Source organism: Anguilla anguilla, chromosome 7, assembly GCF_013347855.1.
Source record: "Anguilla anguilla isolate fAngAng1 chromosome 7, fAngAng1.pri, whole genome shotgun sequence".
NCBI classification, from domain to species: Eukaryota; Metazoa; Chordata; class Actinopteri; order Anguilliformes; family Anguillidae; genus Anguilla; species Anguilla anguilla.
Genome location: NC_049207.1, coordinates 7787446 through 7814723, shown reverse-complemented (window position 1 = coordinate 7814723; position 27278 = coordinate 7787446). Strand labels below are relative to the sequence as shown.

Genomic DNA, 27278 nt, shown 5'->3' with positions numbered 1-27278 from the left:
GTTCTCACCCATCTTTGAACCATCAAAACCATCAGAACATTTATAAGGTTTCCATGGTATCATCATAGACTACCACTATCATACAATGCTTAATGAATTTAACCAAGGCTGTATAGAGGTTAGCCTGCACACTTGCAAATTTGCAGTAGACATAATATTTTCAGAGCATAAAAATAGTTTTCAGTTGGGCATGGTGAGTGTATGGCCATGCTTAAACTTTTAAAAGCACTACAGTATTACAGATATTCACAAAAAGCATCTAAACAACTATACTTCCTGGGGGGGGGGGTGTAATTTTGCTAGGTGTTAAAAAGAATGTGTAGAATTTGATCTGTATGTTTCAGTTCACAGCCGTGGCTACGCTGCGTTTGGATGAAGCTGTAAAACCAGGCCAGGCGGCGGCGGTTGGTGACAGGATACGCACACACAGGCCGGTGGGGCGGAGTCAGCTGGTATCCGTTCGCTTCACACCACCCCACTGGGAAGATCTCCATAGACTCCACATCCACCACAATCTCAGGGAGCTGCTTTGCCAAACCTGCAAGGGAGAGAAGGGGGGGGGGGAGAGAGAGGGGGAGGGAGAGAGAGAGAGAAAGAGAGAGAAATAGGCAGAGAGAGAGAGGCGAGTGAGACAGAAAGAGAGGGGGAGAGAGAGAGAGAATGAGAGAGGGGGAGAGAGAGATAGAGGGAGAGAAAGGGACAGAGAGAAGCAGAGACAGAGAGAGATAGAGGGGGGAGACAGAGATAGAGAGAGAGTCAGAGAAAGAGAGAGGGGGGAGATAGATAGAGAGAGAGAGAGAGAGAGGCATTAGGATATTGTCCTCCCAGCAGGACCAGCATCACTGCTACGCCAGCTTTTTAAATATATATCCCCAGCTCCCAAATAATTCCGGCCTTGACTCAAATCACGCTTCAATATTTTCAGCTCAAATCCAAATAATTCAATAATTTCAGCTCAAATTAACTGCGTAAATATAGTAGCGTGAATTCACCGTTTGCCCTCATGCATATGCAGAGGCAACAAAAAATGGTTATGGGAATAAAAAATGCATTACAGAACACATGCTCTCAGAAACATTAATAAATAACATGCTCCAACAGATTCTATATACCATCACGTAACAGTACTTATACTTCAATGAAACATAGAATAGAGGGAAAATGAAATAACCCTGTGTCCCCGCTCCCTACTCCCACATCCCACGCTTTTCTTCTCTAATTAGGTACGGACTGTTATAGAATGCTTTATGGTTTCATATGGATGCTTGCTGTATGAGCCTATGGTTTGCATTATGGTTCTAAGGCTGGCATAATTGAAGTTGTATTTAGTTGTATTTTAATTATATTGCACATAAACTCGCGGGTCTGGGAATGTTGTTAGCCAGTCCAGGCAGGGCTTGCTGACATAACTCAGGTGGATGTACTTATGGTCCCTTACACTGTAAATTGCTGTGTACACACAACCATCTCCCACTCCCCCCCCCCCCCTCCCCAAATGTGACACGGACATGGTCTGTGCTCTTGGCCGATTCGGCTTCTGACAGCGCAGCTCTTAGCAATGGAGCTCGAATCTGAATAAATGTAAATGAAGTTTACGATCACTGAACTGAACCCAGTTATGAAATTAGCTCTTGCTAATTTGTACAGCAGCAAACGTAAGGAGGTCATGCTCCGATTTGAAAGTGTTACATTCACGGCTGCCTGCATGGTCCACGCCAGCCGAGTCTGAGGTGCAGTCCTCTAATGCACTCGCTTCAAAGCCCAGGCAAGAGGACTGCAGAGCGAAAGTAAACTGGGTTTGGCACTAAGTACGCTGGAAGGGAACACGTGTTCGACCGCCAACCGACGGAGGATCTCTATGAATTCCTTAACCAGTAATACCCTGTGTCTTAACCTGCACCATGCATTTTTAACCAGAGTAGCTTCCAATAGGTGGCACAGGACAGCGGCTAGGCTTTTAAGCGCTAAGACTTGCGTATATGTGACACGCGCATGACACACAGCTTCAGTGTTCAGCTGTGGAAACTGCTCTCATAATGGTTGCCGTGGTTGCCGAGCTTCTCATTTCCTTGACCGGCCAGAGGCCTCATGCGGGAGCTGATTGGTGCAGAGCGCAGACACCTTTTTTCTGCAGCGGGTCCTAAGGCCTCCGCTATCTGTGACGCCCTCCCAGAAGACAGACGGCTAAAAGGACTGCGTGCTTCTTCCACACGGCGGTTACTCTGCGCTCAGAGACCCGCTCAGCTCCACCCAGAGATGACTCTATAAATGCAGATGAGTGATGTGGTTTGACACCCTCCTCTTGTCGACACGTCCCCCCCCTCCCCGCCACTTCCTGTTTCATCTCCCCATGCCGCTCTTAGCCTCCCCCCCGGCCCCCGCTCTGTCAGCGCTAACAACTGCGGGGGTGGGCCGTCTCCAGCGCCGAACGTGCCCCCTCATATAATTCAGCCCGTCGTCCTCCAGCTGCGCCCACCTCCTCGTCGCCCAGTCCCACAATGCACCTTGCTCCACAAATGCCCACTTGGCTTATACGGCCATGGCTGAGTACTGCGCAGGGATCATAACAGTAACTCTTACAGTCAAATATACAAATATCAATATGTTACAACAGTGGGCACCAGCCTCTCCCCGTGCTCGCCCCCCCCCCCCCCCCCCCCCCCCCCCCCCCCCGTTCCACGCTTCTTCGAAACCGCGAGGCTGAACAAAGCCGGGAATCCCCCCTTATCGCCACCGTTACCACCGACACCGAAAGGCCAGGCGCTTAGACGGGGGGGAAGCGAAAGAGGGCTTAATCGAATCTGGTACCAGTGACTCCTACACAGGAGCGAGGCGCCGGGAACAAAACCCATTCATGGGCAAGAAGAGAAGTCCCTTAAAATCAAGGAACTCAGACTGTAAATTAGCTCAAGTTAAAGGTCAGCCATTGCTGGTGATGAAACTATTCATAAGGCCTTGCTATGACAAAGGCCCTGTGACTTAACGGGGAACATAACTCCGCCTGAAATGATCATAAAGAAGCTTTCCAGAGCCAGATCGGAGCACTGCGCTCGCGCAGCACACGTCCAAGGTTTATTTTTTTACGACAGCATTAAAGATATTACGGCCCTGTCTTTTTTTAAAGAGGGCATATAAAGGGTCTATTCTGTAGCACAACACGAGACAAAATGGCTGAAGTGCAGCTTCAACATTCATCCTGCGATCCTGTTATGAAGGCTATAAACATGTTTATTTTGAGGTGGTTTCACACAAAAAAAAAAAGAAAAACATTGAGATGACTCAAGCGTCAGCTGAGGGCCATGAGTAATGTGGGCACGGTGGCAGGCTCGTCCACTCTCCTCAGCAGAGGCAGAGAGAAAAACACAGACACAGAAAAATGAGACCTACAGTAATACTCTGCTATTATGACCCCACATTATACAGTTTGTTAGCTAACGGCACTGGAAAAAAAATAATAAAAATAAGAACATGTTTTACATTCTAGGCATGAGTTTTCCCACAGTGTCTTGTGAGATAGAGGGCATACACCATCATATTCTGGGGCAATCTCACGGGGGACCGAATGCTTGGATCACTCGGACACAAGCTATCAAACGTGGCGGACAGGGAGTCCTCACCTTCGAGGGTTAGCACCAGCATATTCTGGGGCATTCTCATGGGGGAACAAACGCTTGGACCACTCAGACACGAGCCATCGAACATGGCGGACGAGGAGGGCTCACCTTCGAGGGTTAGCACCAGCATATTCTGGGGCATTCTCATGAGGGACTGAAAGCTTGGACCACTCAGACACGAGCCATTGAACATGGCAGACGGAGGAGGCCTCACCTTCCAGGGTTAGCCACATCAGCCTTCCCCTCACTCGTCTGACCGCGGCCACACAGATCTCCGAGGGCTTCATGGGGTTCACCACCTCCAGCCACACACCCTCGCTGAAGCCCCGACTGCTGGATGTCTGCACACGCGAAAAAAAAAAAACAACACACAAAAGATAAAGCTCTACGGGCAAACGTATCAAAGACTGGACGCACACGCATACGCATACACACACCCCCACCCCCTCCTAACACACGGACACACGCACAAACACACAAAAGATAAACCTCTGGACAAACGTATCAAAGACTGGACGCACACACATACGCATACACACACCCCCACCCCCTCCTAACACACGGACACACGCACTAACACACCAAAGATAAACCTCTGGACAAACTTATCAATGGCTGATAATGGCCAACACACAAACACACACACAAAACATGCACACACACAAATGCAAACCAACACAAAAAGAAAAAGGAAAAAAAAAACGCCAGAGACAAAAAGAAAAATGCAAATCTTCCCCAGGAACTAATCCGAAGCCGGGCGTAATCTTTATGTCATAATCTCCGTGTGGGGGAAAAAAAAAAAACAATCATAGCCATCCAAAGACACATTCATTCATACACCGGCCGGAGCAATTTGATTTGTGAGATGGGCTGTAGTTTAAATGTCATTCTTCGAATGCGCCGGCAGACTGTGCCGAGGAGAACGCGGGGACTGGTCTGTTTCCCTGTAAACGGCGCTGGGACCGTAATGCAGTGTGGCGCATTAGTCATCTTCAGAGTTAAAATGCCCCATCAACGCAGTAAATCACGTTAAGTGAATGAAACAATCAATGCGGAGTGCCCCGGGGACAGGGGGGAGACGGCCCTTCTCATCGGCCCGGCTGTTTAGCGGTAATGCGCCGGGACTTGTTTCTCTCGACAGATGTAATCTGGGGCCTCCTTTTTTTTTTTCATAACATCAGATTAAACGCCAAACTGGTCGTGACAAAGTTACGGGGCAGTCAGCAGAAAAAAACGGCCGCGGCTGGGCGGATTATGAGACCAGACACCAGCGACCCCCCCCCCCCCCCCCCACCCGTTATTACAGAGGCTAGAGCCTTCTCCCGCGCAGACTAAAGGAATACGTACGCATCGAGACATTCGAGAAAAGAACTGTTTTGGACTCCGTCGGATTTTAAAAAAAGGCTGAAACAGCATTTGCTGGTTCAATAAACCCCTTTCGACTCGGGAAAGTCGTGTTCGAAAATGATTCCGTTCTCAAGTATGCGTCTGTGTGAGCTCCGGGTCACATGGATCCCATTTTGTGAATAGCTTCTCCTCCACTCGTGAGAACATATTTTGAATGGAAATGGTATTTATGTACTTTGACGTGACAGTTATGGGACATAACACGCGTGCGTCACCTAGCACGGCTGTGCTTTCACAGAAAGAAAACCTTCGTTCCCCGGCTCCTGGTGCAGAGTGACTGGCAATATAAATTTAAACGCACATTTAGAAGCGATTCACATGAGTGTATTTTGGTGTTTGGCTGTTTATTACGAGCTGAAATAGTTAGACGTGGCAGCTTCCTGCTTCCTGGTGGCCTAAGGCCTTGAGAACAATCAACCAGCGGTTTTTCAGATCAAAAGATCAAAGTCCCGTGCTGGGTGAGCAATGCTGTCATTAATTGTCAGACCGAAGGCAATGGTGCATTTTATTAAAGCACACTAAAAAAAAAAAAATACATCCATTACTATTTATAATATCGATAAATCAAAACTCAAGAACATTTCTAGTGAGAAAAGGCTATTCAGTCCATCAAAAGGAATCATTTTGCCTGCAGTATAATTCATCTACTGCTCGTCTGTAACACCCCAAAGAGTAGAATGTACATAACACAATGCCTGTTCAGGACGCTGAGGTGTGTAGAGGGAATGGGAGCCAATCAGGACTCAGTACAGTGCTTTCATCACATCATCCTCACAGTCACTGCCCAATCGTCAGCGAGGATGCCATCCCCGAAAAAATTTCCTTACGTTTGGGAAACAGGCATCAGGGGCGGCCTCTGTGCCACTCTGCTTCAGATAATCTGCCCAATCAAAGTCCTGGCTCTGGTAACCTGATACAGGAGAAAGAGAGAGAGCCAGGGAAGATGGTGGGAGGAGAGAGAGAGAGTTTACTTAGCAGTTTCAGGCTTGCTACACAGTAAAATGTCCAGTGTTAATTCAACTCTGATAGTGTTAATTCAACTGTTAATAAACAGACAACACTTGGTCCCATATTCTAGAGTGTTATCTGTTAAGAGTTGAATTACCACTGTTAAGAGTTGAATTAACACTGGACATTTTACTGTGTACAGCAAAGGGCAGCTATTGGGCACGGGATGAGGTCTTACCTTTGGGGCGCTCGAGGCTCACCCCATTTTTAAGGCACCACTGGGTGGGCAGGATGCCAGGGGACTCAGCGTGGCACACCACAGAGTAGGGCACGGCCTCAGTGGTGAGGTCATCCACGGTCACCTGGAAGTAGTTCTCATTGTAGACCTGGAGTGCCAACAGATGCCAACGTCAATAATCGATAATTAGAACTTCCTGCAATGACTTGCTTTCTGAAATACCTGACCATGGGAGCCATTTCATTTCACAAACGTGTCCTGGTCTTAATTATGCCATCAGCGTGGCACACTTCAAATCCCTGACCGGCGATAAACCGGTGGAGGGATAAACCAATCACAACGCCCATGGCACTGAGGGGGCCGTCAGTCCCCCCCCCCCCCCCCCCCCACAAACAAAGACTATGTGCAGTAAACAGCTCGCTTCAACCTTTGGGGAAACTCTGCCGTTTCACACCCCCCAGATCTGACGAGCCAAAACAAACTGACGCAAAGTAGTAACAGGTATTCACAATTCTTGTAGGAAAAAAAATCTAAGAGAAGTTTTTACACAGAAAATTTTAAAAAACACTAGAACATATATTGAGTATTCCGTTCTGTGAAGGTGGACACACGTACAGAATACAGATTACAGATGGTTCTCTTTCTGCACATGTATTCTCAGTCAGGTATTTTCATGATACGCAATCTGGGAATTCCCTGTTAAATATCTTTTTTGGGGGGGGTCTGTTGCATAAGATGTGTTCCAGTTATTGTGTGTGAATGGGCCCACATGTCTGGTCCTTTTTGTGAATGACTAACCAAATTCAATTAAGCTTACAAACGAGATCAGTAGACATCTTCTCCAGAATCAACCCTGAAGGTGTGTGTTTTTCTAATATAAAATATTTTTATAAGAGCATCATGGCAGAGTACTACACACTCTTTTCCTTTAAGAAAAGGAAAACTAGAACCATATAAATATGGATTAATAATCTTAACAAAAACAGAAGTACGTTATTAAATGATTTCACAGTGTGCAAAGAGATCAATTCAAGCAAGTATTGCGCAAGCCTGTCAACAGAAATAATCCATAACAACTAGAGGGTTCTTAAGCAAATTTACAATGGCCTAAGACATTCAAACAAACACTGCACAGCTTTTTCCACAAAAGTCAAACACACCAACAGAGACGAGCTTTCTTGCGAGGAACAGACCACCCGGCCTTTCGTCAAAACGTGAAGCTATTCCAGAAGGAAGGAGGTGACAAAGAACACGGTGACGGTTGATCACACCAAACAGGAAGCTTTGTAAACAGCGCAATGCAAACTGCTTTCCTGTGGATATCTACGTGTTCTCCACAGCCATGTTAATCTATGCGCCACGGGCCCGTCTCGCCGTTAATGGGCAGCGACCGGTAGGAGACACGCGAAACAATGAGCACACCCTGAAAAAAGCAGCGAACGCCACAGGTGACAGGAAATGCACTGGAGGCGCTGTTAGCAGGAACCCGTACGACTGGAAGAATGCGCCACCAGGAATTTTTCCACAGAATCGAAACTGCAACTCGGGCTGATTCTTATTGCACAATTATCCACTGGCTCTGCTCCAAGGTCGAGGTCACGTGATGCGGGGGAGAGGGGGAGCAGTTTTTTCGAGGGACAGTTCTTCAGTTAAAAACTAAGAGCGAGGTGGGACAGGAATAAAGCCACAGGTCTGTGGCTGAGGGGCGCAAGCAGCAGCAAAGGAATAATGATTTCAGGGAATCTTGTGCATGTGTGGGTGTGTGTTTGTGTGGGTGTGTGTTTGTATGCGTGTGTGTATGTGTGCGTGCGTGTTTGTGTGGGTGTGTGTTTGTATGCGTGTGTGTATGTGTGCGTGCGTGTTTGTGTGGGTGTGTTTGTATGCGTGTATGTGTGCGTGCGTGTTTTTGTGGGTGTGTGTGTGTGTGTGTGGGTGTGTGCGTGTATATGTGCCTGTGCATTTGTGTGTGTGTGCGCGTGTCTTCAGGATCCCTGACCCGCAGAGTTTAATGAGGTCCGTGGTGAGTTGTGCTTGGTCAGCCATTTTTGTATAGGCTACTCTCTGAAAATCACTATCCAGCCATATAAACCCAAACAAACCCTGTTTCTGTCCAACAACCCTTCACTTACTGGAGAAGGTCTGGCTTTGGACCTACTCTGACACACCATGAAACATGTCCAGCATGCTTGGTTTGATTTGGCCTGATGTTTGGGCCAGCTTGGCTCACCTGGGTCACGGACACGGGGCAGATGTGGAACGGTTCCTGGGGTGACACCATCTCCAGCTTCATCCCCGTCCGGAAGGCGTGTTCGCGCAGGTCTGCGTGATCCTGAATGACACGGAGCGATGAGTCAGCATAACGCACACACTTGGGCGTTTATCCAGTCACACACATCAGAGCACACGCAAACATACACACAACAGAAACACTAACGCAAATGCACACACAAAAGCACACAAACACCAAAACATACACACAACAGAAACACTAACGCAAATGCACACACAAAAGCACACTCCAACATACACACAACCGAAATACAAACGCAAATGCACATACAAAAGCACACTCAAACACTCCAACATACACACAACCAAAATACAAACGCAAATGCGCACACAAAAGCACACTCAAACACTCCAACATACACACAACCAAAATACAAACGCAAATGCGCACACAAAAGCACACTCAAACACTCCAACATACACACAACCAAAATACAAACGCAAATGCGCACACAAAAGCACACTCAAACACTCCAACATACACACAACCGAAATACAAACGCAAATGCACACACAAATGCACATGCAAACACGCACACACACTGGTGCACTGGTAACTCGTGTTTGGACTACAGTGAAGTACAGACCACACAAAGAATGCAGAGCCTGCATCGAGAGCTTGAACACAGCTTCAAAACGATTACCGTACTCTATGTTACCATTCAAAGAAATCACACAGAAGCATAGTGCTGCTTGGCTACACTGTAATAAACGGGGCCGAGTGTAATCCATCCAAAACAGGACGTTAATGCGGATCGCGCGCGCGGGCGCTAAGCAGCCAGAGGGCCCCGGAGGTCACAACTCGATCACCGAGTTCCACCAGTTAAACGAGCGTGACCCCCCCCTCCAGCGCCAAGTTCAGACGAGCGAAACGCTATCTGGTCCGACCGGCCCGCACCCCGAGTGAAACGGAAAGGATCCGGATCCGAGCGTGACGCCGCGGTCTCCCGTGGCGACGAACGAGCGCGCAGAACGCCAGGAAAATCCTTTTTTACCCTCACGCCCTCTGAATCTTATTTTCAATAGAGGGACGGCCGGGCGTGTCTTATTGTTTGATCAACATTTGACTAGCAGGGCTCTGCTTTCTAATAAGTATCAACTATCCAACCTTGAACGCCCACAAAATGAGTAGGCATAATTAGCCGATGTCTGAGTGTTGGAATATTAATCAGCTCTGGCATGCTGGAGTAGGTCTGACTCACAGCAGTGTTCGACCGTCTCCGGTGCTGCCATTCTGCGTCTTAAGCTAAAGGGTCAAATGAGGAAGAGGCAGAAGTTTAACCAATTTAGCAGCTTGCAGTGCGACCAGCAGTCAAGTCAAGCTTTGTGCAAAAGATCTGCTGTGAAAGGCCGTTTCTGAGTCTCTGTGCTAATGAAAGGTAGAATGCCTTGATCCCAGGAAGCTGCTCATCTGAGTGAATCATTGAAAGAACGGTGGGTTGTGTGAGGCAGTTGTGTGAGGGAAAGGATTATGTGAATTTCAGCTGTTTCCATCAGTCTTAATCCACATTTAGACAGCCTAATTACGCATTTCTCTTAACTCTCAACAAAAACCACCCTATATTTTTCACGGACACAATAGCTGTTTCGATTAGCCATTTCGATTAGAATTGAAAATTCACATAAATCTATAATAATGGAAACGTGAGCACCGCTTTCTCCCAAACATTCCTCCTTCTCTTTCTCTCTCCCTCTGCTCCAAATCTCTTCATTCTGAAGTGAAATCCTTGTGTTGTTGGGAAAAGCTGTGATCCCGCCTCTTGCCCTGCTCGCAAGCGGACATGACAGCACTGCCGTCAGTAATTGATTACCATGCCGACAAGTCGTTCCCACTTACAGTAGGTCACATGGTCAGGAAGTGGCCTACGGTGAACACGAGTGTGAATTGGCAGGGGGAAACGCTGGGAGGAAATCTATGGTCATAGACCATAAAAAGCTCTTCAGAAAAAAGGCCAGACCATACAATCACCTTTTAAACTTGTGTTTGGGAAGCAAGAGAAAAACAGTCATCAGTTGATCAGGGGTCGAAAGGCCGATATGAGGCATTAATGGACAATGGACCACAAAAAATGGCCTGATCTATTTAATTTACAAGAATGCATTTCAACAGGCTTCCCTCACTATAGAAAGAACATTCCAGGTCAGGCATTTTAAATGTAGGCAAGAGAAAAAATGCATATGAATCTTAGATTAATTAAGGACTTCCATGCAAGCATATTTGTTAATTCATCAACTAGGCACTTGGGTCCCAATCAATCAAGGGTATGAATCAAATGAAAAAGTATATCTTTCCATAGTTTCCCATTTTCTCTTTTGCCTTTCATGTATTAACATAGCCAAAAGGACAGAGGTTGAAAGTCAAAGCCTTTTCATCCCATTTCATTGCCATGGAGAGAAATATTTAAATAGAGTCTACCCTTTCCAAAAAATCCCAGTCTCTCAGAAGCCCAGGGTAAGCTCACACGTTTCTCTCTCCTATCGGCATGGAGACCGGAATCATGAGGCCGGGGGGGGCGGAGTCTCTGTGCAGCCCCGGCGACAGGCCCCGCCCACCCCAGCCCTCATTACAGACCAGCCGAGGCCCTGCTCCAATGAGAGGACACGTGTACGAACGAGCCGCAGATACGTTTTGCCGGCCGAGTGCGCTTGCTCTCCGCAACGTCCGCGAGCGGACGACGGGCGAAATGAAAACCCACTTCAATCTGTCCCTGCGAATAAAAATAGTTTTTCAAAATGCCACTGGCAAGCACCGCGTAGTGAGAGCATTAATCACACGGCAGCTCGATATAGTTGATGTTCGCTGCTGCAGCACGGGGGTGAAATATGTATTTATTGCTGAGTCGCAGGGTGACTGGCGGGGTCTGTGTTGCCGTGGCCCGCAGGGAACAGCATCTCTTCTCTAAATGTCCAATTTAACAACCCAGGAGCCTTTGCAATGCGAGAAACGAGAGAGTCGCCACGGCGACGGAAAGAAAGGCCGACCTGGGCCGTTCAGTGTGCACTTAGTTACTGTACACAGCTCCGAGTCCAACGAAAATTGTTTCACATGATACTGTCAGGCCTCTTCAACTAATAATGCTCAGCGAGCCTGAAAGCCTTTCTCAGCACTGGCTCACTCTCAGCTCTTCATTTGAGAACTAGTCAGTCGGCCATGACGGTATCAAACGCTATCAACCCCAGCAGTGGATGCACAAGATGTCAATTAGCTTCAGTAGCACGAACAGTAATGCAAAATTTGTCATAAAGCAGTACACTGACAGGATGCTCACACGATTAACAGAAGAAACCATATTAGAATCTGTTATTAAAACCTACTGTAAGCAGTTAGCACAGTGCACAGCATTTATAGCTGTGTAGCGTAATGGTTAGGGAAGTGGGCTTGTCACAGGTTCAATTCCCCACTGCCATTGTTACCCCTTGGCCATTGTTCCCTTGAGCAAGGTTCCTACTCAGGACTGCTTCAGTACAGTATCCAGCAGTATAAACAAACTGTATGTAAAACTAGTCTGTGTAAATCCCTCAGTACCAGAGTGTCAGCTAAATGGAGAAATGGAATCTGGTTAAAATAAAGATGGCAGTTTTTCACTGGCTAATAATGAGCTTTTTACTGTCTTACATGGACATTTTCTTTCGATTGGGAATTCATGGTGCTTCAGGAAGAAGAGACAGGCGGGACTTATGATCAGACCTGGCTTGAGATGAACCGTGCCAACAAAAACATATCAACAGACAAAACGGTTTTGAGGAATCTTCCACTGAAGAGTGCTTCGGCGTGATTAATTGATGTTTAACTATGTGGTGCGTGTGTGGGGGTGGTGCCCATGCTCCAGTTCTGAACCAAAACCAGCAAACAGAGTGGGGAAAAACCACCGTTCCAGCCTAAATTTGTAATATGCAGATGCATATTACAGAGCGTGCTCGCCACTCAGCACACCAACGCTGGACCACAAAGGTAGGAGGCTCCGCCCCCGCAGGGCCCATAGAGGGGGGGGCGAGAGGAAAAAAACAACAGAAGAAGAACCGCAGATTCACCTGAAATTATAACACGACGTGTGACAACACGCACGGCAGCAACGGCACCAACGGCAGAGCCGCCGTGAATCACATGACGCGAGGGGCGGGGTTTTCCCTGGAGCCAACATGGACGACAGCCGCTGCCGTGTCACGACTGCCGGACAAAGCACGAGCAACGCTGAGAGGGGTAACAATCCATCAGCGAGGCGGAGTCATCAGTCTGGATTCGTGAAACGCTTCAATCGATGTACAAAAACCCACTCATCAAGGAGAAACGCAGCTGATATTGATCCGCCATCGATTCAAAAGTAACTTTGCGTTATTATCTTGCAGAAGCAAAGGCAGAGTTTATTCGCTTGGTCTTTGTCATATCATTTCAGACAGATTGATGAAAGAGGCATTGTTCACTTACATTTTGAAATGAACATTTAGGACGGCAAATTTCTTCCACAGACTGTCCTACTGAGACCCAACAGAAACGTCACCTGACATGCTATTGTCGTCCATGTATGTAAAATATTTTCGAAAATACTGAAAATATTTTGCTGAGATGCTGTGTAGGTTTCAGCAAAGTAGAATATATGGTTCTTGAGAATAAGAGCAGAGACTCATGTCCCTTACAGGGGACAAAAATGAACTGCCGGGTCTTAGGAGGATTATACAGTGCATATGTGTGTGTGTGTGTGTGTGTGTGTGTGTGTCTGTGTGTGTGTGTGTGTGTGTGTCTGTGTGTGTGTGTGTGTGTGTGTGTGTGTGTGTGTGGGTTTGTGTGCGTACTTGATGTGCATTTTTTTCTAAACTCAGGGCTACCCAATCATGTTCCTGGAGATCTGCCATCCTGTAAGTTCTCATTTCAACCCTAATTTGGCACACCTGATTGTATTAATTAGGTGCTCAACAAGATCGCTAGCTGTTGAATGGTGTACTTTGTTAGGGTAGGAGTGAAAACCTACAGGAAGGCATGTCTCCAGGAACAAGACTGGGCAGCCCTTGTCTTAACCGTTTATGTCTTTCCATTCAACAGTAATGCAGAGTTAATAGGTCCATCTCATACCCAGACCCAGCCTGTGCAGTTGGTGGGACACGCTCACCTTGAAAATCTCCAAGGGGAGGGGGTGCTTCTCCGCCTCTGCCCTGGCCCTGTCCAGGGCCTCCCGCCACTCGGGGGCGCTCTTCAAACTCTGCAGCTCTGGAGGGGAAGAAGGGAAAGGACATCACGCCAGGAAGTAGTGCGAATAAGGAAGAGTACTGGAACCTGGGCCACGTTTCAAAGTCAGTTGAGCCCTTAGTAAATCAGACTTTGTGATTTGGCACAATGTCAAGCAATGTTGATCCGGAGCCAAAATGAGAGTTTCGAGGAACTCATAACAAGTGCAGAATTCAGGATACACCACTCTGTCATAATTAACCGGGTGCCCTGTACTTTACCTGTGAATGACATGGCTACGGTACACTCACAAGAAAGCTGTGTACCGTAGCCATGATCAAATCATTGATGGTAATCTAGACAGGTATCAGCTGACAGGAGGGCCTATACTGACATCATCGCAACTTGGTAGCCAATCAAGGATTCAGTACACGTTCAGCCAGAAACGCTTTGTGCATTCCCCATCTGGGAGGGTAATTGAGTTGTCTCTTATTCTCAAGTTTACAGCTCACGACACCACACCGCACGCCCAAAAAGCATTCCTATACGCCTCAGAGTGACATCTCTTCACAGGGAACAATGTCACCTATTTAGGAAGCTGCTCTGACACAGATATTGTACTGACTTCACTCAAAAGTGACCATTGGTACGTTTCAGGAACAAAATCTTTGCAGTAGATTTTAAATCCCGGCCCTGCTCTTCATTTCGCGGGAAGTGCGCTAAAGAAGCAAATGAACGCATTCCCGCTTCCTCGTTCCGCGGCGCGGTCGTCAACGCCGCCAGCTTTCCTGAACGTGCCCTCGGCTGCGATGTGTATCTCCCCGAAACGTGACGTGAACATTTCTGACGAGAGACACGAGGATCGTGCAGTGCACCTTGAGACAACGCAGCTACGACCCAGCCCAAAAATTCACCAAGAAAAAAAATACCGTGCCATCATATATACTCGGTATAGCTGCATCCAGGCTAATAGACCAACGTGTGGGCTAAACGAGGAAAGGCTACAGGCAGGGCATTTGAGTTTTCCATATGCAGCATCATTCGGACAAAGTCTGACGGTTCCATTCTATATTGAAAAAAAATACCTGAAGGAAAAGACTCATCGATATGCAGTTCAGTAGATACGGGTGACGAATTTTCCTCTTGTGAACCGAACGGTGGCAGAAGGAAAAGCATAGCAATGTTAAAAAGGTCACAGAGCGCGTAACAATGCATTAACATTTGGATAAAAACACGGTGACTCAGTCAAACCGTCGAAAAAGCCATAATTGCGAGTGTGGATAGGGAAGACATCATTCAGCGATTCCACTCGGTTTGTCCACTGAACAACAAGGTCATGCTGACATTAATCATAGCGGTATTCAATTTGTTTAAAACACTGTTCGTATGTACCCACACACACACACACACGAAGGTGTGAACACACAGCATTATAATGCTGTGAATCATTAAAGCAGCAACATTGCACTTTGCCCTCGGAATAAATGTGATAAAAATAAATGTGATAAAGTGAACGCAACAGAATAAATGGCCTTGCTTCTACAGAGGCGTTTGAGCAATTACGGTCTCTTCTAAGGGACCGATGAGATATACTTGTTTATCACAGAATGGAGAGCTACTTCATTCCAAATTTAGAGTGCTCACATTCATTTAAGTACACGACATTCTTTCAGAATATTCCGGAACGGATCAGAATCACTTACAAATTTCGAAAGAAAGCACTTGTGAATAACAGGCAGAGCGCATCAGCATATCTACGTGCTCCAACCTAAAAGTTCTACCTTTGCCATTGTTGAAGCTAGAAGCATTCTGATTTGATCACACATGAATATCTGAAAAGGACTTTTGCCAAAACATGTCTGTCTAAGAAAATGTATTCTATATAAATAACCAACAACAACAACAATTAGCTTTTCTGTACAGAAATGTCTGATTATGCAAACATAGTGGTATTGTCACGTGGAAATCCCAGGAAGATTGACTTAATCAGCTACCTTCTGGTGTGCTTGTTTACACACACATTAATACTGATCGCTCCACTAATAATCCATCATTCTTTGGGTACTTTTAGAATCAGCAGAAATGAGTGAGCCGTGTTTGATCATCATGTCAAATTACAACAAGCCATATCATGTCTGTAATTACGTTACATTATGCATATCCTGTCTGCAGCTTTTTACATTTCCTGTCGGCTGGCCGCGTTTTATGACAGTCGTCCCGCTCTCATGTGATGTCTTTTAATAGCTCCCTCCTTCATGCCCAGGGACTGCAGATGAAAACCAGCCAGTTGGCGTATGCCGGCACGGTTACCCTAATGTCCATTGATGTGCTTTGTCCTCCCTGTGAAAGTACATTCGTAAAATTAAAAAAAAACAAAAGATAACTCAATGATCCTCTCCGTGGAGGCCGAAATGACTTTTCCTCATTCATTCCTCACGTCATGACGCAACACGATGACACAGCCTCTCAGCGTTTCAGCTATTTCACATTCCTCTCTCTACAGTGCTCCCAATTTAGGAGCATTTGCTCCTCAAAATTGATGTGTGCTGATGGTAAAAAAAAAATTAATTTAGGAGCGCATCTACTAATTGGGATGCATTAGTGTTGCTCTTAAATTTTTCAACTCGGGAGCGCGTGTGCTCATTGGAAAGGACGTCAGCGTAGAGCCCAGTGACTGGAACAAGTAAAGGTGTTCGACATACATAAAGAGGAAAGGCACGTTTTTGTTGATGGAGGATCTTTTGCGATTGTCGAAGCCAAAATCCAAAGCCCGTTGCGTTTCGGTGCAAAAACGGAGATGAGACCCTGAGATATGACGGCGGCATTAGCGAAAGGGCTTCGGTGTCCTGCCCATTAATCTAAATGGAGTCTGGCTGGGAGCTCAGGGAAGCCCAGGCTTAATGGAAATTCAGCAAAGCGCGATGGAGGAGAGAACCTGCCGGAATTACCCCTCCCTTGAACAATTCCAAGCCCCTTTTTTTATATTTTAAACCCTTTTAGCCACCTGTCATTACCAAATCACAGATAACCGAGTCCCGCTACTGTATGCTAAAAAACCGCTTCTTGCCACCAATCATTAGCCAATCAGAGATAACCGAGCCCGGTGCTTTATATTTTAAACCCTTTCATCCTCCAGCCATTGGCCAATCACAGATAAGCAAGTCCCCCGCTTCATACCTAAAACCCTTCCTATCCTTGTGCTGAAGGGCTCCATTCTTCCCCTCTGTAGTTCAGCACAGCCTTTTGCATATCAATGGGGCGCACATTTTGATAAACAATCTTAGAATTGCGCGCATAGGGTCTATGTGCCTTTTGAATAATTTTTCTGTTATGGAACATGAAACAAAAAAAAAAGAATATTAACATGGTAAAATTCCATTTTCACTTAAGTGAACTTGGTTCGCTGGAAATGTATCTTTTCACAGACTCTTATTCAGAGCTGTGGGCTCTAATTTGCGAGGCTCTGTTGCCGATACCAAAATGAATGACAATAAGAAACATCCCTCCTGTCATCTTTAAATTGGAATAAGCATACACCCACCATGACATCCTTCATAAAAATATTACAGGAGACAGGTCTGGCGCGGCGTCCATTCTAATTCTGTATTCATGTACAGCATCAGCACAGCTCAGTCAAGCTCAGCTAATGAAGAGGTCAAATTCAGTGAGTCCCCAGTGTGCAGGAGCGCTCGAGTGTATTCAGCTCGGGTTTCACCTCCTCAAGGCGTGCTACAGAAGCTAAGGCGGCCCGGCTTGTAATTCCAGAGGTTTTTGGGGGTACAAATTGGGCAGCGTTGTACCCTTGAGTACCCTTGGGAAGGCGCATAAACCAGTTGCTTCAGTAAATATCCGGCTGTATAAATGGATGACAGTTGACACAGACACCGTCTACACCGTCAACCCCGCCCTGGGCGTGTCGATAGTGTCCTTGAGCAAGACACCTAACCCCTAACTGCTCTGGCGAATGAGAGGCATCAATTGTAAAGCGCTTTGGATAAAAGCGCTATATAAATGCAGTCCATTTACCAGTTACACCACACACTGCCTCGTCTACAGTGAAGAGCTGCGGGGCAGGCGAACCCTACCGGTGGGCGGGTCCATGCGGAAGCTGTTTTCCTGGGCCCAGCCCAGGGGGCGGAGCCGGAGGTCCAGGTAGAAGAGCCAGGTGTCCTGGGCGTCGCCGTCCATCCCGACGTGGCGCAGGCGCAGTCGGCCGCCCACGTTTTGGGCCACCCGCACCGGCCAGTAGAGGAAGGGGTCGCGGAGGTCCTGGAGCTCCATCACGGAGCCCTCGGTGATGAGGTCCACCGTGTTCTTCCCTCTCAGGGGCTGGAGGGGGGGGCAAGGCAGAAGAGTGAGAAGGGGTACCACATTTCTGCCTTCGGCATACAGTGTTAGTGCATTCCCGCTGCCATCAACCAATAAAGAGAGAGCATTAAACACACAAACAGGAAGTGGTCTTCAACTTCTTACAGTGGGCAAGCAGCGTGAAGCACACTTAGGTGCATATGTGTGTATGTATGTGTGTGTGTGCGTATGTGTGCATGTGTGTGTGAGGTGAGGGGATTCAACTGCCACCCAGAGAAATGGTTTATCTTGCATGTGTTTTAGGATTAGACAAAGTGCCAATAAAATAAAATGTCCACAAAGAAATACAAAAAAATATTTTTCTTTCAGGAGGTATGAGAAATGTTTAAAAATGACCAACCTGCACTGCAGCGTTAAAAATTAATGTTAGACGAAAAACAAAACAAGCTGTTTGCAGCAGGAGCACATAAATAAAGACAAGGGCAGCTGGGAATATTAAACATCTAAGCAAAGGAAAAAGACCAAGGCTCTACATTCAGTAGTTTAATTTAATCATCATTGTCAGTTGGTTGTCTCTTTTGTCACATATTGACGATGATGTGAGAAAACCTGTCTATGAGAAGAGACACTTGTCTCGGCGTAGACAGAACCGGTAACAACTTGACAAGAAGCATTTGGCCTTCCATGTTAAATAGAAAAAAGAAAAAAAATTTTCAGTTACATCCCATTGATCCAGACACTTAGGCACTTTTCCTACGCACGCTGTTTGCAATTTTGAAGTTCGGAGTGACAGCCCGTATCAAGTAGAATCAAGTCGGGAGTTTTTCTAAATCCATTCTGCAAACTTGTTTAGGGTTTCAAATCCTAACAGCTTAAGGCATCTGTGAGCTCGCTGAATTAATTGAATTGTTTTCAAATGACTGTGGCTGAATATCCCACAAGCTTTTCTGCTGCTTCTTTGAATGTTTTTAATGTGCCGCCGGTTTATTATTTTGTCTCCGCCGTGACCCCATTTTGAGCCAGCGCTCAACATGCATTCATTAACTTCATTGCAAGTGTAATAGATTCTGCCTTCCCACTCTTAGACCAGAAGGACGTCGCTGTAAGCCTTAGCCTGTGTGGTCTGAGACAAACATGATCGGCTTCTTAAAAACAACCACGTACATATTTAAACATTCGCAACGTCCTACATGCCGCTAAGCAGCAACTTGCAACACTGCGTCTGTTATTATCACTCTTAAATCACCCATTATTGCTTGTCCTTACAAAGTAATCAATATGTGCAAAACATAATGGGGACATTGCAACTGGTTTAGAAGGAGGATTTCCCCACTGTGTGTCATGTTTGTTATAAAATTCACATCATTTTGGGGGATCCACTATTTCAATTAGAATATGTGCACTCCCCAGTACCTCTGCTAAAATCATGATTGAAATCATACTGCTGCTTACGTGTGAAAGAGTGATAATTGTAATCGTTCCCCTGTGGTCTAAAGATGCATTATAATATGATCAGTTGTGCAAAATAAATTAAATCCATCGGTATGCAATGTGCCTGTAAGAACTTGTGCGTTCAGGTTTCCCATTCTAAACATTCATCTCTAACAACGTCATTTTATTGTTTAGAACAGAGGAACACCTCATAATTAGCCTACAGCTGTTTAAACACACAGTCACATGTCTGAGCTGATTGCCAAATGATTGCTGAATTTGGAAAAAAAAACCCCCATAGGGACACCTAGAGCACAACAGCTGAAACTCAGGTTGGCAGCCAAGATGGCTACATGCTCAAGATTTCTCTCTGGGTCCTGTTCATGACTGCCACATCTGAAAATGAATTCCCGTGGGTATTCCAGGGTTAAACACAACTGCATTTGCAGTTCGCAGTCCGTAAAAAAATAAGCTATTACAGATGGTCTTATATGTAAATATAATTCCCAAAATAAATATTAGATTAGAGGATATTAGAACACAAAACATTGATCGTCTGACCCTTTGACACTATAATTATGCTGATGAAGCAGATCCCACATCATGCCGCATAGAGTTCAACAGAAATTGACAATCCACAATGCTGCTCTGTGACTCTGGACAGGAAATCGAAGCATTTGCAGTGTAATTCCTGAACTGGAACTCCTTGCCAGTCAAGTCAAAGGTATGTGCAGCACAACTACAGCTACCAGACCAAAGATTAGGAGGCTTTTTGTTAATGTTTAAGTCCGGGCCCTCCTCTGTGGGTGCATCCACTGGCGTACATGGGCCTTTCATATTCCACTGAGTCAGGTCCTGCGATTGGTCGGGATCCCAAAGCAAACATCTTCACAGCCAATCGTTCCCACTCGGAACCTATCGTACGTTATGAAAGCAAGCATCTCCAGCCAGTATCTATAAGCACTTTTGCTCTTAACAACCTGGCTTCATTCAAAGCCTTACCTGTGCACCTGTTTGTTTGCCTTTACTTGAGCACTGAAATCACACTGTGGGCTTAATAACTAGTACCACCCTTTTCACCTGCCCCCCCTGCCCCCCCAAAATACAGCATTAAGGTGTGTGTGGGTGCTGCGCTCACCCCTTCCAGCAGGTTGGTTGGGGCAGTCCGAGAACCCGTCAGCTCCTGGATCAGAAACTCAGTCCAGTCGCTGTACTTCTCCTTGATGGCTTTATATTGAAGGAGACAGAAAGAAGAAGAAAAATCAAGTGATAAATAATTCATGAAGGGTACTAAAAAATCTGTATGGCAGTGAGAATTCACTGTGAGTGTAAACACACTATAGAGCGACCACATTTTATTACAGATACATAAAAACACTGTACAGCAATAGCTTTTACTATAGTTATGCAATACACTGGGGTAATAGTGTTAGTACAGACACACTTGAGGTATAATATAGATACAGTATAAAACAGTCCACTGCAGCAGAAGAGTTTGCTGCAGATATATAAAAATGATGTACAACAGTATTTCCTGAATGGATAGTCAAATATTAAAAGTAGGGCTCAGTCTAAAAGAGGATCTAAATGTATTCTACTAACTAACCTCTTACTATCCTAAACATGTTTTAAAAATGTTCCTCTTTTTAGGCCTCACCATGCCTGACAGTAAGTATTACAATATACACGCACATGCATACACACGCGCACAGACACACACACACACACACACACACACATGCAGACACATACATACACACACACACAAGTGTTATGCATGTCAAACACACTGAGGAATATAGGAACATGTACATAAAAGCAGCCCCCCTCTGCCCCCCACCCCCACACACACAAAACATAAACACACAAACAAGTGAAAGAACAGTAACTGATGGGTTCTTCCCTGAGCCTACAAGTCTCCAATTGCTCCACAATTATATTCAATTAATCACAGCTAAAAAAAGTATGATTTCCATCTCTCACATGTAATTCATAAACTATATTATGCTGGAACTTGATATCCTTTTATTTTGTTTGATAAATACACAAAATCCCGTTTGGAACGAAGAGATGAGAAAGCATCCACCTGTGACTGTTGCCCAGGTCCCCAAACACTATCTGCAAATAGATGAGACACTCAATACTCAGATCTCAAGAATACGTCCCACAGGAGCATTCAAATTTAATTTAAAAATACACCTCAAAATATTTTCTATGCTCAGCTGACCAGAACTGTAGACGGTTTCACCAGTCGCACACCAAAGACACGTATATTACGAGCAGCGGTTGGGATTTGGAGAAATGCTCCAGGAGATGGTTGCCACCCTCCGGGTTTTCCAGTGCATTCCAGGGTAAGTCCCACCTCTGTGGGTAAGAAAAGCTCCGTGGAATCCCTCCCCACCCAGCAGCCATCTTCACAAATGAGACACTGTGACAAATCTCTGGAGTTCACCAGTAATGTAGGCCTGTGGTGTCAGCGTGTGAACTTAAAAAATTTAATCTCAGGCACCCAGTCTACTATTTTAAATAAAATCTGCTGGAAACCTCATTTTATAATTAAAATCAGTAAAATGTGAAGTGAACAAAGCAGCTCTGATGCCACAAATTTAGAGGCAATTCAGTCAAGAGGGATTCTCAACTGATGGCCACCTCTTACTAATTTAGCGAGCATTAATTATTAATGACAATTCTGAACAGGTCCAGTACAATCTCAAGCTTAAAGCTAAGTTCTCCTCAGCCACAGACAGTCCTCGGCCTTTTGTCTTTAGCTTCACAATGGCTAACGTTCTTCCCTTCAACGCTGCTTTGCTTGTACTCACTCCCTCTCTCATTTTCTCACTCTCCCTACTTTTTTCTCAGATTCTACCTTTCTCTCACACAGACTCAACCTCTCTGTCTCCTTCCCTCTGTCTTTCCATCTTTTTTTTTGCTTCACGTTGATTTTGCGCATACATGCGCATGAAGTTTCATTTGTTCTTTTTTTTGGGCCCTTGTCTCTGCCCGAGTCCCTCATATGAGCGTTTTAAAGTAACCAGTCACGTCAGGCGGACACGGCTTCTGCTACAACGGGCCTCCCCGCACAGGCGGCACACGCCGCTTTAAAATGTCTCCTTCGTCCGTCTCGACTTCGTCCAAAGCTTTACGCGGCCGAGGCCTCACTTCCAAACCCCGTTACCGTGGCGGCGATGGAAAGGTGTGAACGTCGCCGCGAGCGACGCGGCCAAAAAATAAAAAAACGCTGGAGGGGCGTTTTTAGACGGGGGGGACACTCGCTGTCCTGCCTCGGTCTAAACCAAACAGAGACCGGTTTAACTGCCTCCGAAAAAAACGCCGGTCACGTCCGCGCCCCTCGCTCGGCACGGCGGCGATTTATAATGCGTGCCGCGGACGGGGCCTTGATTTGATTTGATGACGAAGCCCTGCCGAGAACAAGGAGGCCGAATCAAAGAGAGATTAGGAGCCCTGACTCCACATCCCTCACTCTGCCGCCAACCAGCCCGCACACCCCCTCCTCCCTCTCTCCCTCCCTTCTTCACATTTACTCCTCTCTGCACGCAGCAGGCCTGCACGCGCTGAGCTGTTACATCCTGAATGCAAATAACCCGCCACCACACAACCACCCCCCCCCTCCTCCATTGCTGCCTCGGGGGTGGTTCACCCCCACAAAGTTGATTTCCAAAAAAAAAAAAAACAATAAATACATTATTTACTCTGCCAGAAAAATTCTCCTGTTTGAGAATTCTGCTCTGTGGAAGAAGAGAATACACAGGAAAAAAATAACGATTATGCAAAAGAGAGATTTGCATATCTAACAAAAAACAGGGCAAAGTCTGATTTCAAGACTTCTTAAAAAATAATCAAAGCAATTATTTAAAAGACCACTGGAGGACCACTGGAAGAACAAGCACTGCTGTAACACAATGATAATGCTGAGCACTGGTGATCAGGCTCTAACTGTTTAAAGGAAAATGTAAATAACGTCAAACTTTGATGTTGCATTTCTAAAAAAAAAAAAAAAAACACAGAATACTTTTCCCTAAAGAATTAAAATATTCTATGTTTAGAAATACACCAACAAAAGAGCCGGGATACAAATGGATATAAATAACTGATGATTTTTTTAAAAAGGAGAGAAGCGTCTGACAAGTCTCAATGTAAAGACAGCTCACATCTGTTACAGCACACAGACGCCAGTTAAGATGTACTGACCTCCTGGAAGGTCACTAAGAAAACAGGCTTCATGTGTTCGATTCCAGTCATGTGCACCCAAGGCCATGCGTTTAGAAGAAGCTGACTTTCGCACACATTGACAGCAGCCTTTTGCTGTGAAGTTATTTTACATGTTACTCCTCAGGTCGGAGAACTTTAAGAAGTGTCATTACGTTGACAGCACAGCCATGAAAGCAACCAGGAACTAGCGGCCATGGTATTATACTACTGATGCGGCACTGGCATGGCTTTGCAGTATGTTGCCTGTTAGAATGTGTAGCCAACAGCTACAGTACCTACTGTCGGAAAAAATTCCTTTAGAGGGCAACATAGCTAGTAAAATTGAGGCCTCTTCTGTCTCACAGTAGCTGAAAACACGATGGTGTTTTTATATGGTCCGATATAATACTACCGCTCTTGTGCCAGAGTAGTTCAGAAGATATTTAATTAAATATCTGAGGGAATATATCCGGGGGCATCTAATTTCAGCACATTCAAACAGAATGATTATTTCCACAGGCATGGTGCAGCTGTGAACATTACCTTCTGTGGGAGGGGTTGCTTTTTCTCAACTGAACAGGAAATTATTGCCATTATCTTAAGTGCAGTTTTTAAGTTTTGTTTGACTGAACCTGGCTACAGAAACACACACACACACACAAACTCACACAAACACACACACACACACACGCACACACACACCCAAACACATGCACACACACACACACACACACACACACACACAAAATACAGAACAAAGCACATCTTACCAAGCGAGCAACACAAACACCTTTCCAGAACAAAAAAACAAAGTGGTTGCAAATCAGACGCGTGAGATAGAACAGTCACTGCCAGACTCTTTATCTACGCTCCCGAAAAAAAAAAAATTTGGGTAACAAAGCAGGGTTGCCATTTTCCTTTGAATTCCCGCTGTTGTCAGCCGCCATATCTTTTTAATGGATCATTCATTATTTATTCTGTAAGTAAAGATTCAGGCAGTTCAGAAGATAAGGAAACACATCAAAAGTCACAACAGATACGCGGAGGAGAGTCACTGCTGTGCCGCGTTTGACACCTTCTTGACTAGGATGTTAATAATTCACCATTTGAATGTTTAAACTGAACAATTTAGTATGTTGTCAATTTTTCTAAATTAATTTAACACACTTGCGTTTATTTACTGCGACAGAACAGAATCATACTAGGAAGCTCTCCCCAGAGTCCCTTTGTGCCCTATTCAAATCTCCCTTTCTCGGAAGTCACATTTTTAAAATTAATTTGCACTCTGTTCGCACTCTGGTTCGCACTCTGGCAAAACACATCATATATGTTTGTCACTGTGCCCTTAAGCTTTTTCATTTAATTTATGTGACACTGCTTTTTTGGATGTCTAATTTAAGCATTATTTTTTTCAGACAATGGGATGGCGCATCATCATCTGCATTTTAAATAAAATGTTAATACCTGAAATTTTAGCATGAATTTGTTACATTTGTTTATAGGACGATGGCAATTAACGGTGTTTCAATACAGCGACACCATTTTATGCACAAAATGTCCCCTCAGAACTTAAAGTACATAAGCACAAAGAAACACATTCCATTGCTAAAAGCCTAATGTGCAAATGAAATGAAATAAATGCACATGATCTGTTAGAGACCTTTTTACCTCAGCCCCCTCCCAGCATGTCCACATCTGCATTCAGCTCCAGGTAAACTGCCCTTACGAGCACTGACATTTCCTTATTCTTAATGTCGATTTGATTATTCTTGCTCTACATCGTGAAAGGCGGCAAAGCTAGCATAGCAGGGCAGTTTAATGCAGCGCTGTGTTTCTACAGTAGGTTGACGGTGCTTGGTGGCATCACGGCGTTGGGCTCGCAACCAGGATGTTCCGAGGCTGATGTACCCTCAAGCAATGCCATCAACCTGAATTTCTTCACTAAAGATGTTTGACTGGCTCTGGGTTTTCACACAGGCAGCTATGCTCGCTGAACAAGCTATTTAAAAAGTGAATGAAATATGGGCACATAAATGTGGATCAACATGAAATTAATATTGTAATCATTCAGTATTAGGCGTGCCACAATGTGAATTACAAAACAGATAAGCAAGTGCTTACATAAATATGTTGCCAGATTAAGACAGACATTTGTGTACAAATAAGGAGCTTGTTCTTTTTTTTCCTCTTTCCAGTGCTTTTCCAAATCATGTTATTCAATCAACAGGTTCCTACATTTCTAGAAATATCCAGGCAAAATAAACAAGATTTTTTTTTTTTTTAAAACCCCAGGATATTCTCAAATGCAGAAAATCCACATTTTTAAAAAGTCCCACTGAGTGATTCTCTCGTTCGAGAAACTTTTCATTTCAGACAACATAACACTGATTAAATGCTGACGCATGGTTTATTACATATTGATTTTGCCATTGAACGCAGTCTAAAAGACAGAGTGGGTAGGCTCAGATGGACCTGTGTGTTTTTGGAAGTCACTGTTACTTAGTGGCACCCAGGGGTACGCCCCGCGCACGGCCACACAGCTTCGCTAACGAGCTCCCAGGGTAACGAGCGTGACTGCAGGTGTGCTAATTGGACTGCACTGCTCCTGGATCTGAGCTGAGGTACAGACTCAGGTGGGAAAGGGAGCCTCAGCCGAAGGCCAGACGTTTACCTCACCGGTTCGGTCATTCCCGAGATTGCGGTACGGCTCAAAAAGAAGGCGCCGTACTTTTTAAAAGATACATAAAACTGTCATTTTCACCGCTGAGGTTTTCAGATTGACGGAGGTTATCAGAGACAGACCCGCAGCTGTTTATTTCAATAAACAGGGCTGAACTGATTCCAAATGGGACGAAACCAGAGATTAATGGACTCTTCAAAAAGGACTAGAACAGCACAAAGTGAGTGAGCCATCAAGAGCTTTACTCTCTTAGTGACTAAAACTCTGGAATGGGTCAATATTTGCTCTCGCTGTGTTTCGTTTTGCGCGGCTTCATTTCGAACAGCAATATGAAGTTTAACAGGTTCGCGGCGGAGGTTTTCAGGCCGTCCCGAGTAGGCCGGTCCACAATAACGCCAAAGTCAGACCCGCGACATTACTGCACTAAAGAGCGTCAAGGTTATTCCTTCAGGAGCTTTGGTTTGCGAAGCCAGCCACCTCTTTATTTCTTTGTGAGTGCCAGACAGAGCTCCTATTATAACCGGAACAAAGAAATGAAAGCGCATTGATATGTAATGTAAAATTAATACACAGTATTAATGCAAGTCTTGAATTTTAAAAAATGCGAGTTAATGGAGTACCAGCACAATTTGAAGCTTGAAGCCAGGTCCTATCATTATTATAGGCATTTGTACTTATGGCACATTTGAATGCACTGATATGGTTTGCACTGCTTAGTTTGGCTTTAATTTTAAAGTAGTATTCTGTCCTTCACACTGCGCAAGGCAAAGCCAATTATGCAGATTTAATTTTAAAAAGGGATTGAATAACTGGACATCACAGAATAAATGATGTCATTACCGTCACGAAATTCAACTTGTGTGAGAATGGCCGTGCGTGCTTGTGTGTGTGTGTGCGAGTGTGTGTGTGGGCGAATGCCTTTTTATATGCACTGTTTTAAATCAATACATTTCCATTTACGCATATCCTAGTTATTTAGGACAGATTGTACAG

General features: G+C 45.3%; 1 protein-coding gene across 4 annotated transcripts in view; it reads right to left on the bottom strand.

The window, feature by feature from the left end:
- The window catches only part of sfmbt2 (Scm like with four mbt domains 2), a 68230-nt gene that overhangs the window by 17952 nt on the left and 23000 nt on the right, over positions 1-27278 (bottom strand). For all 4 annotated transcript variants that reach the window (XM_035425827.1, XM_035425830.1, XM_035425829.1 and 1 more), the window contains 8 exons: positions 20535-20623; positions 17743-17986; positions 13602-13699; positions 8435-8536; positions 6208-6355; positions 5849-5931; positions 3829-3955; positions 425-538 (listed from right to left, as the gene is read on the bottom strand). In XM_035425827.1, the coding sequence (XP_035281718.1) occupies positions 425-538; positions 3829-3955; positions 5849-5931; positions 6208-6355; positions 8435-8536; positions 13602-13699; positions 17743-17986; positions 20535-20623 (1005 nt within the window). The remainder of the gene's footprint in view (positions 1-424; positions 539-3828; positions 3956-5848; positions 5932-6207; positions 6356-8434; positions 8537-13601; positions 13700-17742; positions 17987-20534; positions 20624-27278) is intronic.